Source organism: Equus caballus, chromosome 11, assembly GCF_041296265.1.
Source record: "Equus caballus isolate H_3958 breed thoroughbred chromosome 11, TB-T2T, whole genome shotgun sequence".
NCBI classification, from domain to species: domain Eukaryota; kingdom Metazoa; phylum Chordata; class Mammalia; order Perissodactyla; family Equidae; genus Equus; species Equus caballus.
Window position 1 is genome coordinate 48377827 of NC_091694.1, and position 17390 is coordinate 48395216.

At 47.1% G+C, this 17390-nt stretch overlaps 4 protein-coding genes across 23 annotated transcripts in view; 3 read left to right on the forward strand and 1 right to left on the reverse strand.

The window, feature by feature from the left end:
* Nucleotides 1-87: 87 nt before the first annotated feature.
* On the forward strand, nt 88-9357 carry MED31 (mediator complex subunit 31). The gene is made up of 4 exons (XM_001502782.6): nt 88-230; nt 1091-1168; nt 1448-1544; nt 6737-9357. The coding sequence occupies exons 1-4, from the start codon at nt 203-205 to the stop codon at nt 6927-6929; spliced, it is 396 nt and encodes a 131-aa protein (XP_001502832.5). The 5' UTR covers nt 88-202; the 3' UTR covers nt 6930-9357.
* Nucleotides 8174-10558, reverse strand: TXNDC17 (thioredoxin domain containing 17). Its single transcript, XM_001504736.6, has 4 exons — nt 10204-10558; nt 9559-9640; nt 9055-9130; nt 8174-8410 (listed from the first exon to the last, which is right to left on the reverse strand). The coding sequence occupies exons 1-4, from the start codon at nt 10346-10348 to the stop codon at nt 8342-8344; spliced, it is 372 nt and encodes a 123-aa protein (XP_001504786.1). The 5' UTR covers nt 10349-10558; the 3' UTR covers nt 8174-8341.
* The window catches only part of KIAA0753, a 57887-nt gene continuing 51025 nt past the window's right edge, over nt 10529-17390 (forward strand). For 9 of the 20 annotated variants that reach the window (XR_011423437.1, XR_011423438.1, XM_023653298.2 and 6 more), the window contains exon 1: nt 16234-16367. Coding sequence is in view for 7 of the 20 variants with exons in the window: in XM_023653298.2 (XP_023509066.2) it covers nt 16275-16367 (93 nt within the window). In the remaining 13 variants the exon portion in view is untranslated. Of the gene's footprint in view, nt 10802-15409; nt 15509-16204; nt 16368-17390 lie in introns of those variants that run through there. The other 11 variants (XM_070227917.1, XM_023653300.2, XM_070227915.1 and 8 more) reach the window with 5 other exon arrangements.
* LOC138916305 (collagen alpha-2(I) chain) lies at nt 11072-14781 on the forward strand. The gene has a single exon (XM_070227913.1). It carries the CDS (start codon nt 11072-11074, stop codon nt 14600-14602), a length of 3531 nt encoding a protein of 1176 aa, XP_070084014.1. The 3' UTR covers nt 14603-14781.

Consider the following 17390-nt stretch of genomic DNA (forward strand, 5'->3'; position numbering starts at 1 on the left):
GCGGGGCCGAGGCGGGCCGGGATGGGCGGAGCTTCCCGCCCCTTGCGCAGGGCTGTGTCCGCCCCTTGCGCAGGGCTGTGTCCGCCCCCTCGCCCCACAATGCCCCGCGACAGGAAGCGGGAGCCACGGCTTCCGGGACCTCCTCCGCCTCTCCGGGCGGTTGCTGTGTGCGGTTGGTGGCGACTTGGTGTCTTTGCTGGTGATGGCCGCGGCCGTCGCTATGGAGACTGGTAAGTAGTGCTCGGGGCCGCGGGTGTTCGTAAATAGAACTGTCGCGGGCCGGACGCTCCCGTCTCCCCGGCGACTCCTTGCAGGCCTGCCTCCCGGCAGGAATAGAACTTGGGCCGGGACGGGGAAGCCCGGCGGTAGTTCAGCCTTTTCCCAGTTGGTTTGTTTGCAGATCCTTTTTCCTCACTTGCTGTTCAAACACCGACCCCACCGGCTTCCCGGAGTGGGCGAGACGAAGGGAGAGGACTTCGATCTTACACCGTCCTCTCGATTTGTTTTCTGCGTCTCCAGTGAGCCTGCAGAAGTTTGAAATGTCGTCGACAGACTTGTGTATTATTATGCCACTGACGCTTCTCACACGTGTACACGCTCCTTGATCTTGCATACTCGCCGTAGTCTCTTTTTCAGCTTGCATTCGATGTTTTTTCCTGGTTCACTTAGCATTTACCTAGTTAAGCATTTTGCTTAACTTACTCACAACAGTTGTTGTGATGCGTTATTAAAATAAAGGAAGGCATAGTTATTACAACCTACCCCAGTGATCCCTGTTAAAATCCCTACATAGTGGCTCACAAGTGATAAATATTCTGCCTCGTGTGTGTTTCTCTTTTCTTTGATGACGTCTCTTTAACTTTAGAGAAACTTCTAACTTCTTTTTATCAGGGCTTTGCTTTTCTCAAACTTCTAAGGAAGGTTTATCACCTCCCACACCCGGTGTAGGAAAACCAGCACATGCCCTTCTGTATGCAGTAATATATCTCCGCTTTAGTCATGTTTTTCTTTACTGCTCTTTTTTCCCTGCAAACCAATATTATGTATAGTGACTTTTCTTTTGGATGATTTTTGCTGTCTTCTCTCCTAGATGATGCTGGAAATCGACTTCGGTTTCAGTTGGAGTTGGAATTTGTGCAGTGTTTAGCCAACCCAAATTACCTTAATTGTAAGTTGTTGAGCGCCTCAGTGAATTGAGTAGCTATTAATGATTTCTGACAGAAGGGTTGCAAATCATAGTAGTAACTGCTTTTGTACGTTCTGAATTGAACGGCATTACTGCCACACTTACATTGGTATATATAATTGAGCAAACTGGGACTTGTGTTTTGAATTCACTGTGTGTTGGTGGTGGGGATGTTATAAGTAAATTCTTTGTTAGGAGTCACAAATCAGTAATTCGCTGATTGGTTTGCTGTACAGATGTATTTTTTTTTATGCCTTTCAGTTCTTGCCCAAAGAGGTTACTTCAAAGACAAAGCTTTTGTTAATTATCTTAAGTACTTGCTTTACTGGAAAGAACCAGAATATGCCAAGTATCTAAAGTAAGTTTAACTTTTATAGTCCTAAATATATGTATACTTTATTATACTCCAAAACACCGATATTTAACAGATTTCTTAGTTTCACATTGGAAAAAATATGTTTTAAATCTCTCTACTTCTTTTAGTTGCCACCACCTTAATACAAAACACACTCATCACTAACTTGGATTATTGCAATAATCTACTCACTGGTTATCTCCACTTCCACTCTTACCTCCCCACTCCTCCCCCACCCCAAGCAAACAAAGCAAAACAATTTTCTACACAGAGGCCAACTTGATCTCAAAAATGTAAATCACAACATGTCACTTTCTTGCCTAGAACCTTTCAGTGGCTTCCCATTGCATGCAGAATAAAATACAGTTTCTTTTTTTGGGTGAGGACGATTGTCGCTGAGCTAACATCTGTTGTCAGTCTTCCTCTTTCTGCTTGAGAAGGATTGTTGCTGAGCTAACATCTGTGCCCATCTTCCTCTACTTTGTCTGTGGGACACTGCCACAGCATGGCTTGATGAGTGGTGTGTAGGTCCAGTGCCTGGGATCCGAACCAGCAAACCCTGGGCTGCTGAGGCAGAGCGTGCGAACTTAACCACTACTTCACCAGGCCAGCCCCAAAATACAACCTCTTTGCTTGAGCTAAAGCCCTATATGTTGTGGCCCTAACTTGTCTGACCTTACCTTGTACCCCATCTCATTGGGTTTCTGATTCCAAGGAACCCACAATCTGTAAATGTGACAACATAGCCATAGGCTGAAAATTAAAGAACATAGAAAGAGATACTTGTAAGGAAGGTTTTCTGGAGGAGGTAACCTTACCTGAGTCTTTTTTTTTTTGAAGGTTGACGCCTGAGCTAACAACTGTTGCCAATCTTTTTGGTTTTTTTTCCCCTGCTTTATCTCCCCAAATCCCCCCTGGTACATAGTTGTATATCTTAGTTCCAAGTTCTTCTAGTTGTGGCATGTGGGATGCCGCCTCAACGTGGCCTGACGAGTGGTGCCATGTCTGTGTGCACGATCGGAACCAGTGAAACCCTGGGCCGCTGCAGTGGAGCACACGAACACGAACTTAACCACTCCGCCACGGGGCTGGCCCCCTTACCTGAGTCTTAACAGCTGCTTTGTTTAGGGCCTCCTATGTGCCAAGCACTGTGTTCATTTAAAAAATATACGTATATGTATCATTCAGGTTGTGCAACAGATACTCTTGTTTTAAGGCTTACCAAATTGCAAGAAGTATATTATAATCACAAACCCATTCTTTTTTAATGGTAAAAAAATAAACTTTGAACTTACACCTCTGCCTTGTCTTCACTAGGTAGTCTGAAAGCAATAGTGAAACTTTCTGCCTTTTTTCCTAAACACACTAAATTTGAGAGGAAAATGTTTCAAACTTGTACTTTACCCAAGTCACTTTTCTGATCTGTATCTGATAACTACTGATTCACGGAGCCCACATCTTCCTGCTGCCCTCAGGACCCTTTGCATCCTTAGTGGCCCTTTATAAACAACCATGTATGCATGTAGTAATCTGGAGAAAAGACTTTTTTATTAGATTGCCACATGTTGTGTGCAGGTAGACTTACAGACTCAGCGTTGGACACTGAGCCTGAGACACCGTCAAGTTCAGCTTCACCCACAGCGTTGCTGAGATGGTCACCTACACTCTGGCTGGAGGTTTCCAGGGAGCATATATTGCTCCGTTCGAGAACAGCTGATTTTATTGTTAGCTAGATGCTAGAAAAGTCTTCCTTATGTTATAGCTTCAACCATGTTCCGTGTTTTGTCCTTGAATTAATCCAGAACCAGCCTGTGCCCTCTTGAGGCAACGGCCCTTCAGATATTTCAATTCAAGAGAGCTGGCAAATCAACCTCTGTGGGCATTTCATTCAGTCTGCACAAAGTTTTTTTTTTTTTAATATTTGCCAACATTTAAAGATTGGAAAGTTTCATATAATAATCTAGATTTCTAGCTACTCTTTAAAATGTGGAGGATCTGGTAACCCTAGGTCTTCGTTCTCCCAAGTCAACAAATGGCTAGAGCTGAGGAGCAGCTGCCTCCTTGAGACCCCTTCCACCATTTGACCTGCTTCAGTGGTAGCCAGTACCTGCAGCTGTAAGGTATCTCTTACATCTGTTTTTCTCAGCTGTTTTCAGCCATTTCTCATGTGCCCTCCTTTGGATATTTTACAGTTGTGCCTTATGTTATTCAGTCAAGAACTAAACACAGGCCTTCAGATGTCAGGATACAGTGGACCAAATAGCATTTTTTCTTCATATGGACGTTACACTTCTATTAGTTCAACTTAAGTTTACATTACCTTTCTGGGAGGCAGGGGCAAGGATTCACATTGTTGACTTGCTGGGACCTTTGTGTCTAAAATTTTCAGTTCTGGGCCAGTCCCATGGCCGAGTGGGGCTGAGTGGTGAAAGTTCCCCATGCTCCCCTTCGTCAGCCCGGATTTGCCAGTTTGGATCCCCAGCACAGACCTGCTCCACTCGTCAGCCATGTTGTGGAGGCATCCCACTTACAAATAATAGAGGAAGATTGGCACAGATGTTAGCTCACAGCTAATCTTCCTCAGGCGAAAAAAAAGACGAAGATTGGCAACAGCGGTTAGCTCAGTGAATCTTCCTCACCAGAAATAAAATAAAATCTTCAGTTCTTATTTTCATCAATACAATTAACTGAGTTGTCCATTTATGTCTTATTTACTGTTTAAAATCTAAATGCAGAACTTTCTTCTGTACGTCTTCTCTTTCATCATGTAGGTTAATGCTATGATTATATCGTGTCAAAATGTTTATAATTCTTATTCTGTCATTTAGTGTATTGTGAGCATTGTCTTCTACAAGTTTGATAAATGATCGTTGTGTGTCTAAATTCCGGTTACTGACTAAATGCTACCTGAGACCATTCTCTTAGTTGTCATGTTAACTTATTTTACAGGTGAAGAAACTAAATCGTAGAGAGGTTAAGTACCTTGTTCAAGGCCACCCAGCTGGTGAATGGCAGAGCTGGTATTCAAACCCAGGTCTTTTTAACTACCAGTGCCCTCAGGAAAAGGAAATAGCCAGGGGAGGTGTGAGTAGGGCATTGTCGGCTTAGCTACTAAGAGTTACAAGCAGCTGTGTGTCTTTGGAGTGTAGATAGCAAACCTCTAAATCTTGGAAGGACAGTGTGGTATTGGGCCCTGCTAGTCAGTGTGGTCCTCAGACCAGCAATGTTGGTGTCACTTGTGAGCTTGTTGGAAATGCAGTGTTCAAGCCCAACCCCAGACCTACTAAATCAGAGTCTGCATTTTTAGGAAGTGATTCATGGGAACGTTAAGATTTGAGAAGCACTGCCTTATATACTGTTTCCCAAACTTTAGTCATTTGTATACCACTTGTACAATTTTAGCTATATCTGCGTACTCCCTGTATGATTTAAAGTTTTTTGATTGATTCATTTAAATTTTGTCTTTTCCATTTGAAATAATGTCACTTAGAAAACTGCTGGAAAAGTAGAGAATTCCTGTATACTCTTCACCCAGATATTCTAAATATTAATATCTTATGTAACCACAGTACAATGATCAAAATCAGAATATTAATATATTATTTAATCTTATTATCCAGTCTGCAGACCTCATTCCCATTTTGCCAGCTGTCTCACCATGCCCTGTGTCTAGACAGTATCCAGTCTAGGCTCACATGCTACATTTTGTCATGTCGTCTTAGTCTGTTTTAATCTGAGTTCATTGGTCTTTTTTATTCCCCATGAGCAGGACACAGAAGTGATGTTGTGTCCTTCTTGGTCTATCAGGAGTTACAGGAAGTCAGTTTGTGCCACTACTGGTGATGTTAATTTTGATCACTTGGTTGAGGTGGTGGCTGTTAATTTTCTCCATATCAAGTTACTGTTTTTCTTTTTGTATTTACAAGTATCTTGTGAGGAAATACTTTGAGACTATGTAAATACCTTGTTTCATATTCTTACTTTTACCCACTAACTGTAGCATCTATTGAAGATACTTGCCTGAAACAGTTTTTACTGTGGTGATTTTCTAATTCCATCATTCTTTCTACATTTATTAATTGGAATTCAGTTGCACGGAAGGAACCCTTGTTCCTGATTTATTTAAAAAAGTTACATGAATATGGACTCTTGGATTCTTATTTTTGTCTTGTGGATTGTTATTACGTATTTTCTTGCTCTGGTGATTCCAGATGTGGCTGTTGGGAGCCCTTTCAAATTGGCTCCTGAGGACTTTTGACATATCCCCATAATTTTTTGAGCACTTTTCTGGAGTTAAATAATATTCCAGGCTTATCTCTTACTTTCTCTGCCTTAGCCCTGGAGTCAGCCATTTCTCCAAGGAACACTGGAAAATGCTATTTAAAACCCACAATCTGGGTATTAAATGTGTTCATTGGTACCACAGTGTCTTTGCTTCTACGCCCTCTCAGCACACAAAGCTAGCAATTCTGTGTATGGGTGTGAAAATATACACACACAGCTATACCTCTTTCTGTATCTGTCTCTATATATTAAAAGCCATGAGTTCATACTGATGTTTTCAGTTCCAGCTCAACAGGGTTCATTCTAGCCTTCCCCTTTTCCTTATCTGTAACTCTTTTTCTGATAGCCAGAAATTTGGTTCTCTTTATCCCCAGTATATTTACTTATGTATTTGCTCAATCTTAGAGTCTACAGAAAGTAATTTCAGAATTGCTATAGCCCCATGGAGAACTAGACTACAATATTTATGTGTAGTTCTTTCTGAAATTGACTTACTTTTAAAATTTGTCTTTTTATCATTATTGATGGAAAACCAACAGTTATCAATTAAACATATAATTACTAAAATAAAAAGTGTTCATGTTCCTCACTTTGGAAACCGCCAGAATAGAATAGCATGATTTGCTCCACATGTTGATCCCACTTACCAGTTACTGTGTGGTCTTGGGCAAGTTATTTAATTTTTCTGAACTTCAGTTTTCTCACTGTTGAAAATTTGCTTAATGCTGACTTTTGATGACTAGCTTCTTTGCATAAGCAGGAAAACAAAGAACTCTACACTACCAAAGTGTACTAAGTTAATGTTATAGAAATGGTAGGCTGCAAGATCATTTTTAAGTGAGTAACTGAATTAGAGCTTGGCATTATTGACTTAAATTATGTCGATCATTAACTTATACACTTAAACCCAGGTACCCTCAGTGTTTACACATGTTAGAACTGCTCCAATATGAACACTTCCGCAAGGAGCTGGTGAATGCTCAATGTGCAAAATTTATTGATGAGCAGCAAATTCTGCACTGGCAGCACTATTCTCGGAAGCGGATGCGCCTGCAGCAAGCCCTGGCTGAGCAGCAACAGCAGAATAACACGTCAGGAAAATGAAAAGCTGGATCCAGACCAGGCTGTTAAGACATGCATATATGCTTTTGTACAGTGAAGACAAAGAGACTCTTCCTACCTCCCTTGATTGTGGTAGCACCTAAACCTTTAGTGTACTATTTAATCCAACCAACTTTTTATTGTTAATAGATTATTTCTGGTAAACCAGAATTGTTCTGCTTTGATTTCCCTGTGGATTTGTAAGTTTTTATCAGTATTTAACACAATCAACTGAGCAAGAACAGAAATGTTAGGTGCTTTAGACCGATTTAAGGAGGCAGTTGGGGATGGGTCAAGGGGAGGGTCACCAGACATCCTGAACTCTAAGCCTAGCTCTGTTCCTCAGTACAGTGGGGTCTGGGGCAAGAGTCTCCTGGAACCTTCCTGTCCCTCAGATCACCTACCCCACCTCTCTTAGTGTAGAACAAGGGGAATGGAGTTAATGACCTCTTTAAATCAGAGAGCAGCAACTGCTTGAGGTTCTTAAATTCTTCAGGGGAGGAAGTCATTCTTGTATCAACCACCTGCTTTGCGAGAGAGCTTTAAGGAAGAATCATTGGTATGTCACTGAGCTAGTGAGGCAGGGGAAGGTGGGCGGTTAACTACTAATTGGACTCTTGACCTTAGTGTAGGACAAAGATGAGGAACCTCAAGTACTTGTGCTTATTTGGGAAAGCTAACATTTGTTTGGCAGATACCACAGACCAGGCACTATGTTAAGTGCTTGGTTGCATTGTCGTTTTATTATCAGAACAATCCTTGTTCATAAAGGAGGAAACTGAGGTTTAGACAGGTTAAGTAACTTGCCTACAGTTACACAGCTAGTAAGTGGTAATCAGGGTGACTGACTCAATGGGCTGGAGTCCTTCCACCACTGAGTTATCCCGGCTCTGACCCCTGCCACCGGCCTCATCCCAGGTGGAGTGGAGCACCTCAGACAGCTGTGAAACAGACTGCCCGCATGAAGCACAGGTGGATTAGATGTATTGTGCTTTCCTCCAGTGGTTAGGTCAAGTTCCACCTTTTAAAGCCAAAGAAGGTGCTTTAGGATAACAGTTCATTATAAATTCATGGAATTAAGGTAAAAGACCCTAACTCCTTTAGGGATTTGGAAGCTGCCTATTGACTATTAGGGGTTTTTAGATATTTCTATCACCTCTAATACACATTCCTTTGTGCTATTACTGCCACTCCTGAAGACGTATTTTACCTGTATCTTAAAGCTCTCCATGTATTACAAGCAAACGAAGGGTTTGTGAGCATTTTAATAGAACTCTCTATTATGTAGACAGATACTAAATTTTTTTACACCATCATTTATTTATTTGTTGCTATCATGAATTCAAAGCAACTCTGCAGTTTCTTTTATACTGGAGCAAATCAGGAAATCAAGACACAATTGCCATTGTCAAATCTTAATCTTCAGAGAACAACATCTCCACAAGGTTGGCCTGAAGACACTCAGATTCTACCAGTTTTTGAGGCTGTAAGGGAAGAACAGTCAGATCTTAACCTGCAGCTACAAAAACATTAGTAAGGGAATGAGTTCTGTCTTGAATGACACAAATCTTGGAAGAGAGAAATTATGCCATTCAGAAACTGTCAACTAGTTGTAACAAGTTTTATGAAATAGTTAAGATAATTACCTTAAGATGAATCATTAAAATACTTGGCTTCGTAAACTAAAACAGGAAACAGCAAGCCCAGAGCCATCCCCTGCCCTCAACTCTTCAATTTAAGCCCCAGGGCCGTGACTAAACTAGAGGAGGTGCCCTTTCTTTTCAACCAAAATTATGGATTAAATAGAAAACAACCATTGATGCCAGCATTTTAAGGAATTATGTGTTAAGCACCTTTCTTGAGCAGTGCTTACAGAATTTCAAAAGAAGAGTGGCTTTAGAAGAAGCATGAAAAAGACCTAATATTTAGATATTTTACATTATTAATAGCTTATTGGGATTTGCCATAGGGATGGACAACCAGGTTGTATGTTTTTAATGTACTGTGAACAGCAATCTGATGTTTGGGATGAAATGTCAAAATCTTTGCAAATTTGAATTCGGAGCAAGTTAAAACAATTCTGACATGGTGAATTGTAGCCCCAACTCAGTTAAAGAAAGATACTCACTGTTCCATATTTAAGTAGTGTAGGCACTGCAGTTATTTTCAGATTTTTCCTGAAGTCATTATTCGGATCTTTCCAACTATTTTGAAAAGAAAAAGTGATCATGAAAACATTTACTTGGTTTCTTACAGTTTGCTTAATATTTGATATATTCCTACATTTAATCTTTTAGTAATCATTGTTTTTGTTGTAAACATTTAAAAGAACCTAGAGGACTATGACTTCTCTATTCCCCTGTGCAAAGTTTTGATATAAAGTGTGACTAAGGTATAAAATAAATGTAAAGACAATTAAGTTCTGAACTAACACCAGGCCAAATTCATTGAATTACCCATACCTAATAGAAGTGGCTGATTATTTGAATTTTTAATTTGTATTTAATATCTTCTAATTGCTTGACTTATCCGTCTGTACCTTAGGATGTGAAGCTAGTCCTGAGGCCCTTCCCGCCTATGTCTGCAAGAGTCTAGAGCATGTCTGGGAAATAGAGTATACATTGCCACTTACTAAGGTCTTTCTCCTACTTGGCAGTGGATGAACACACATCCTTCGCCAACATGCTTCAGCCCCTCTTGTACAACTGGTTCAGCTTTAAAAAAAGTTGATAGAAAATAATTACACATCAACTCTATAATAAGTCACTGATAAACTGCATCGCCCTCCCCTCCCGTCCCCTCCGTCTTGATAAGAACTCACACTTTAACCTGCAGTTAACTAAGGAGATTAACGGAAGTCAGGAGTTCTTTCTGATTTGAGAGCCACTTTAAGGGTAAGGACCAAGTCCCAGTCCGCTGTACCCACGCCACAGCGCCAAGAACAATGAAAGGCTTAAATATTTGCTGACTTATCGAAAGGAGACGGAGTCACGTCTCTTGTAAGACACTAATCATGCTGGGGCAGTGAAAAGTTTTAAAGGACCAGATTCCCAGATTACTGGGTGGAATGGTAGAAGAGCACTCTAGGCGGGGCAGGGAAGGACTTAACAGGAGAGAAGTGAACAGGACAGGAAAAGGAAGCACGATGACAGCTCAGATCGCCCCGCGGGTCTCCAGGAGCAAGCCTCCTCCTGCCTCTTTTCAACCCGGCAGTTTGGCCAGAGCCTCGGCCTTCCTGCCCCTTCGTCTGGGCAGCAGTCCCCGAATCCCGCCTTACCCTGTACGCAGTCGGGGCACCAGCTTTTCCCTCCGGCGTCCTTAGAGCCGGTGAAGTAGGCGAAAATAGTTTTGCCCTTGTGCTGCTCCACAGCCCGGTTGAACTCCTCGAAGCCGGACACCCTCACCTCCTCGTACTGGGCCATCGGGAGAGCACGCCGCGCACCGCCAGAGGCGTCTTCGGGCTGCGCCGCCGCTGGGCGGGGTCCCACGTGGGGCGGGGCGAAGCTGCTTCCGGTTGGGGTAGGAGCTGGGCGGTGCCTCAAGGAGCCAGCGAGGCTCTGAGGTGCTACGGCAGCCTCTGACGGCCATAACTCATCCGCACCGTCTTTCTGCCCTCGCGTCTCAGGTCTTTCCGTGCTGGCTGCGCTCCGAAACCCAGGCTTTTGCCCCAGTCGGGTCCCGGCCCCAGCCCCATATACAGTGGCTGCAAAACCTGCCGCCGCGCAGCCTCTGGCCCCTTAGGTGGCTCGGGAGCCTCAACGGCTCCCAAGCAGCCCTGCGCCTGTTGCTATGGCGACGAGGCGAGCGGCCGGAAGCGAGGCCTAGTTGCGGCCTCCCGGTCCGCTGCCCGGTAGCCGCGCCTCGTCGCAGGCCAGGTGGGCTCGGGCCGGAGCTGGGGGGGATACTGGGCAGCTGCGTTAGGAGTCCTGGACCCGGGGTAGAGGCGACCTTGGCTAGGGACGGATCCTGCCGTTCGTCGCCCCCAATTACCTTCTCTCTTGCCGGGGCTTTGGGGGGGGGGGCCGGGGACTGGGGGCGGGCGCCCGGGTGGGTGGGGGGCTGGGAGGGAGTGAGGCTGTGAGGGCTGAGCTGAGTGCGTGCGTGCGTGTGGGGAGCAGCCGTAGGAGCAGGGGCCGGGACGGGCAATGCCCAGGGGCTGCGTTGGGGAAGACGAGGATTGTCCTCGAGCTATGAGCAGGGCGACTGGCCGCGGGGTGCCCGGGCTGCGTGGGGCCGAACTGGCGGCGGAGCGGCCGGGCCGCTGTGTGGGGCCCAGCAGGTCGGGGCGCGGAGTTCGGCGGCCATGGGGGAAGCGCTGGGGCGCAGGGTCGTCCCGAGGCAGTGGAGCGCGACGCCAGGCGAGGTCCTCGGTATGGGAGACGAGCTGTGTGAGTGCAGAAAGGCTGCAGGACTGTCGGCGGCCATGGGGGAGAAGACGAGCCGAAGAGACAGCCGAAGCCGCGGGCGCGAACGCGGCCTCCGGGACACCTGCCACTGCAGGCTCGACTGAGGCTGCAGGGGACCCTGGGACGGTGTGGGTGAACGGGGCCGTGGGGGAACCGCAGGTGGTGGGGCCTGCCGGGTCTGTGTGGGTGACTGGCACTGGGGAGGAGGAGGAGACAGTGTATCGGAGTCCCCGGTGCTGTGAGAGAAAAGGCCGTCCGGGATCTATGGGGCATGAGAGCATTCTAGAATTGTGGTTGAAGGTGCAGGCTATGAGGGCGGCTTCGGGATGTGGGGAAGGAAGCAGAGTCGAGCTTCATCCTGTGCCTGCAGGAGGGGGACCAGTTGAAAGGGGTGTTCCTGGCCGGGCTTCATGGGTGGAGACCAGCCGCGTGGGTCTCACAGGACCGTGGGTGAAAGGACAGGCCGGGGCAGTCCCCCGGGCCACAGGAGTATCTACAGCTGCAGGCCTAGGGGCAGGTTGTGAGAGGACCTCAGGCTCGTGTAGGCAAGGACAGGCTGTGAGGGTGCTTCCTGTGGGTGTTCCTGGAACTCTGGAGACAAGCTCAGGGGTTGCCCCGCACCTGCTGGGGAGAGGACAAGCGGTGGGGGTGCCTGGGGCTGGAGAGAAGGTAGGCTATGGGGTTGCCCCAGGTCCTTGGGGAAAAGGACCCACTATGGGGGTGCCTGGGGCCATGGAGTGGCCTGAGGCTGTGGAGGTACCCAGAGCTGTAGAGGGAGGGATAGGCTATGGGGGTGCTTCGGGTCTGTGGGAGAGAGGGCAGTCAGTCCAGGTGCCTGGGGCTCCGGCTCAAGAGGCAGCCTGTGGCGATACCCCAGGCTTATGGGGAAGAGGACAGGCTGCGGGGGTGCCTGATGCTGTGGAGGAAGAAACTATCTCTGTGGGTGCCCCAGGCATGTGGCGGAGGAGACTAGCTGTGGAGGAGACAGGCCCTGGGGGTATTCCTGGCCTGTGGGGTAGTACTGCACAGCCTGTAGGAGTGCCTTGTGCTATTGAAGAGGAAGCTAGATGTGGGGGTGATCCAGGATTCAGGGAAAGAGGACAGGCTGTGTGGGTAGAGACAGGCTCTGGAGGTGACCCAGGATCATGGGAAGCTGCACAGACTGCAGAGGTATCTGGTCCTGAGGAGCATGAGGCAGGGCCTGGGGGTGCTCCAGGTCTTTGGGGTGTAGGGCAGGCGATGGGAGTACCTAGGGCTTTGGGGAAGGAGACAGGCTGTGGGACTGTCCCCAGGCTGTGGGAGACAGAACAGCCTGTGGGGGTGTCCCAGGCGGTGGTGGTACCGGGAGCTGTGGGAGAGCAGACAAGCTGGGATGGCGGTATCCCAGGCCTATGGGGTAGGCAGCAGGCTCTGGGGGTGCCTGTGGCTGATGTAGTGCCGGGGGTTGTTGGGGAGGAGACTTGCTGTGGGAATGTCCCGAGTCTGTGGGAGAGGAGGCAGGCTATGGGGGAGCAAGGGGCTCTGGTGCCTACAGTTTTAGGGGTACCTGGGCCTGTGGATCAAGAGACTGCCTACGGGGATGTTTCATGTCTGTGCAGGAGGAGACAGGCTGTGGGGTTGTCTGAGACAGTGGGGATACCTGAGGCAGCAGGTGTGCCCAAGCACAGGTGTGCCCCAGCAGGAGTACCGTCAGCTATGGGTGTGCCTGGGTCTGGAAGAGTGCCTGCCAGGGCACCTGCTGCTGTGTGGGTGTCTGGCCCTATGTGTCAGGAAAGCAGTTCTAGAGATGTCTTGAACCTGTGGGAAAGGATTCATACTGCTGGGATACCCATGGCTTCAGGGGTCCCTGTGGCTCCTGAGGAGCTGTGGTCTGTGGGAGAGGATCCTGGTTCTGTGGCTTTTCCAGAATCATGGGGAAGGAGACAGGTTATTGGAATTCCTGGGACTGACAGGGTTTCTGTAGCCCCTGAGGTACCTGGGCCTGTGGGGGAGGAGACTGGCTCCGGGGGTGTCCTGAGATCTTGGGGAAGGAGACAGAGTGCCAGGGTTCCTATGGCTGCTGAGGTGCCCACGGCTCCTAGAGTGGCTGGTCCTCTGGGGGTGGAGACTGGCTCTGGGGGGTTCTCATGCTTGCCAGGAAAGAGACAGAATGCAGGAGTGCCTGTGGCTGCAGGGCTGTCCACCGCTGGTGGGGTGCTGGTGGCTCCCAGGGCACCTAGGTCTTTACGGGAGGAGACTGGGTCTAGAGGTGTCTCAGGTTTATGGGGAGAGAGAGAGACAGTGCGAGGACTGGCAGATGGCAAGGGTCGCACAGGGATGGGGATGCCCACCACTGCCAGGATGCCTGGGCCCATGGGGGAAAAGATGGGCCCTGGGGGCATCTCAGGCTTGTCTGGAGGGAGAGAGACTGCAGGGGTATCCATGGCTGTGGGGCTGCGCACAGCCACGGAGGTGCCTGGGCCAAGCAGGGAGGAGACAGTCTCTGGAGGTCTCTTGGGCTTATCGAGAAGAAAACAGATTGCTGAGATGCCTGTGGCTGCTAGAGTTTCCATGGCTATGGGAGTGCCCACAGCTGCTGGGGTCCCTGGGCCGATGGTGGGTGATACCAGCTCTGGGGATGTCTCAGCTGTATGGGGAAGGAGGTCAGCAACTGAGGTGTCCGCTGCTGCCCGGGCTCCAGGACCTGTGGATGGGGAGATCGGCTCTGAAGGTGTCTCAAGCCTGCGTAGAAGGAGACCCGATGGAACAGTCCCTGAGGCTGTGGGGGTACCTCTGTCTTTGGGAGTGCTTGCAGCTGTAGGAGTCCCCATGGCAGGGCGTGTGCCTGCTGCAGTGTGGGTGACTGGGTCTGCAGGCGAAGAAATGAATGCGGCTGTCTCAGGCCTCACAGTGGTGAGGAGTCAGTCCATAGAGGGACCTGGGCCTTCAGGGGAGGAGACAGGAGGCGGAAGTAGCCTGGGACTGACGGGGAGGAGCCGGGCCGTGGGGGTATCTTGTGGACGTGGGACCAGGTTATGGAGCTGCCCAAGATCTGTGGGGGAAGGAGCAGACTATGAAGATGTGCCAGAAGTGTCAAGGACAAGAAGGACTAGGGGAGTGAATGAAGCTGCGGAAGTGCCGCCAGTTTCAAGTGAGGAAACGGACATTGGCCGTTTCAGAGATCATTTACAGCAGAGTGGGAGGAGACAGACCGGAGGAGTTGGAGTGAGGGGGAGCAATCTGGGAGAAAATTATGTCGGGGAGGACAGATTGAGGGGAATGTTCCAGTAGTGTGTGTGGGGAACAAGTTGGGGGGATCCTGGGGCTCTTTGGGAGGGAACAGGTTAGGGGGAGATTTGTCCTGGGTTATGGATGAAGGCACAGGCCATAGGGGTGTCTCAGGATAGGGGAGAGAGATACTTCATGGAGATATCCCACGGTATGTGGGGTAACAAATTGGGAGGTTTCCTGGAGCAGTGGGAAAGGGGCAGGTTGCAAGGAGAGGGATGTCCCAGGACTTTGTATAGGGGGATGGTTTGGGAGTGGGTGTCCCTGGACTTTGTGCGTGTATGTGTGTTTGTGTGTGTGTGTGTAGCATCACTCGAGGCATCGTGGAACTGTGGGGATCACTTAATTTTTTTCCTAGTGGAGAATGGATTATTAGGCCTTTGGCATCCAGGGGGAAAGTGCTGACCACGTAAATGTCACAGATGCCCTGGCCCCAGTCCTGCAGGCCCCTCCAGTCTGCGGCTTCAGCCCCTGGACTGTGGTGATGTCAAGCCAGTTGGGATTGCCTCGCTCATGTGCCTCTTCCCATCTTTGTTTCTGATCATGTCTCTACAGCCTTAGAAATAAGGGATCTTGGACAGCTGCCCTTATATTCCTATAGATGTGTCTGTTTTTAAGCAATTCCAGCCTACAAACTTCGGGTTTATTCAAAAGCTTAAGTTAGGGATTTTTTAAAACCTGAATTTCCTGATTGATTTACTGTGGAATTTTTTTGAGAACAAATTTCCCAGTCTGTTTAAAACTAGTCAGTTTATGGAAAATCAGCTTAATTCTACAAATGTTGAGTTAAATTGTCTGCTATGCTCAAAGCACTGTGTTGTGGGAAATATGAGAGAAGAGCAAGACAAGGCCCTTACCTTCAAGGAATGTTGTCTAGCTGGGAAGATGAGACATATACCTGTGAAATAGGTAAATAACAATATGAGACAAGTGTGTGATAAGCACGTGATGAGTGCAGGGAAAAAAAATGTCTATAAGGAGGCATTCAGGATAGGGAGAGGGGTGAAAGGGGCATAGCCCATAGCAGCTTATAAACACTTGCATATCTTTTATCTCACTGTGTGTATAGGGTAGAGGGAGGATGGGGAGAAGTTGAAGATTTAGAGCGGTCATTCAGCTGGTTAATGGCAGATCCTGGCGTACATCTAGGTATTCTGATCCTGTAGAGTCATTCACTTAGGTCCTTTTGAGCTGCCTAGTAGAGTAGAGCCTAACTGCCTTTGCCTAGTGGTTAGGGTGTATTAATGTGGGCTGTGTGTCCATAAAGCTGCCCTGCTGGGAAGTGCTTGTGTACAACAGCAGCACTCTGTTTTTGCAATAATGTCCTACTGGAGACCCTTCAGATTTGAAATTTGGAGTGAAAAAGGCTCAAGAGATCGTCTTGAGTGTGTTCCCCTATTCTCTTGGAAAGTAGAATTTCAGAAGTGTCGTTGCTTTTGTAAATGGAAGAAACTATTATATATCTGTCCTTAAACATTCACTCTTTAGGGTGGGATTGCTGTGGGCTACTTATAGAGTATTACATGAGCCTGGTATTGTGTTTTACTTATTCTTTCCCTTTGTTTGAAGACTCTTGGTCTGAAAGTCGCTTTCTTTTATTTTAAGGCAATGATTTTAGGGAAGAGCTGTTGGCCCAGGAGTAGGCTTTCGGTCTTGTTCTACGCTGTCTGACGTGATGGGACCAGGCAGACCAGCTTCAACCTGTGTTCATCCAGCATCTGGTGACCAACTGGATGAGAGGAGTGACCCCAGGAAACTTCAGACGCAGGTAGTTTTGTTTTTTCTTTGGATTTATATTATGAAGCATTTCAACATAAAAGTTGAAAGAAAAGGACAGTGAACACCTTTTAAACCACCTTCTAGGTTCAACAATTGTTAAGTTTGTCGTGTTTTTCTGTCCACCCATCTCTCTAAAATTGTTGCAGAACCATTTCAAAGTTGCAGACATCATCACACCTCACTTGTGAATATTTTAGAATACTAATCCTGAAAATAAACTTTCCTACTTAACCATAATACTGTTACCACACCCAGGAAAATGGACCAAAAAACCCAGTGTTTGTTCAACTTTACCCAGTTGTCCCCACAATGTCTTCGCCCTCAACATTGTATTAATGAAAACCTTCAAATGCAGAAAAGTTGAATTTTCCATCCCTCTAGAATCCATTTATTAGTCTACCTTATTTTTTGACACATACCAAAATAAATTGTATGCACAAGTATCCTAACTACTTTACCATGCATATCATACACTGGAATTAATTCTTTGTTTACCATTTTTTCTTTTGATGTAAATTTTACATCTGAAATGAATACATTGAATTGTATATATCTTTGCACATTTGCTGAGTTTTGACAGATGTACACACGTGTGTAACCCATACCTCTATCAAGATACAGATCATTTCCATTACCCCAGAAAGTTCTCTTATGCCCCTTCCTAGCCAATCCCCACCCCTACCTCTCTTGAGGCAACTACTGTTCTAATTTTTTTTTTTTTTTTTTTGAGGAAGATTAGCCCTGAGCTAACGTCTACCACCAATCCTCCTCTTTTTGCTGAGGAAGACTGGCCCTGAGCTAACATCCATGCCCATCTTACTCTGTTTTATGTGGGACACCTGCTACAGCATGGCTTGATAAGTGGTGTGTAGGTCTGCACCCGGGATCTGAACTGGCAAACTCTGGGCCGCTGAAGCGGAACATGCAGACTTAACCGCTGTGCCACCAGGCTGGCCCCAGTTCTAATTTTTTTCCACCATAGATTAGTTTTGCCTGTTCTTGAACTTCTTAT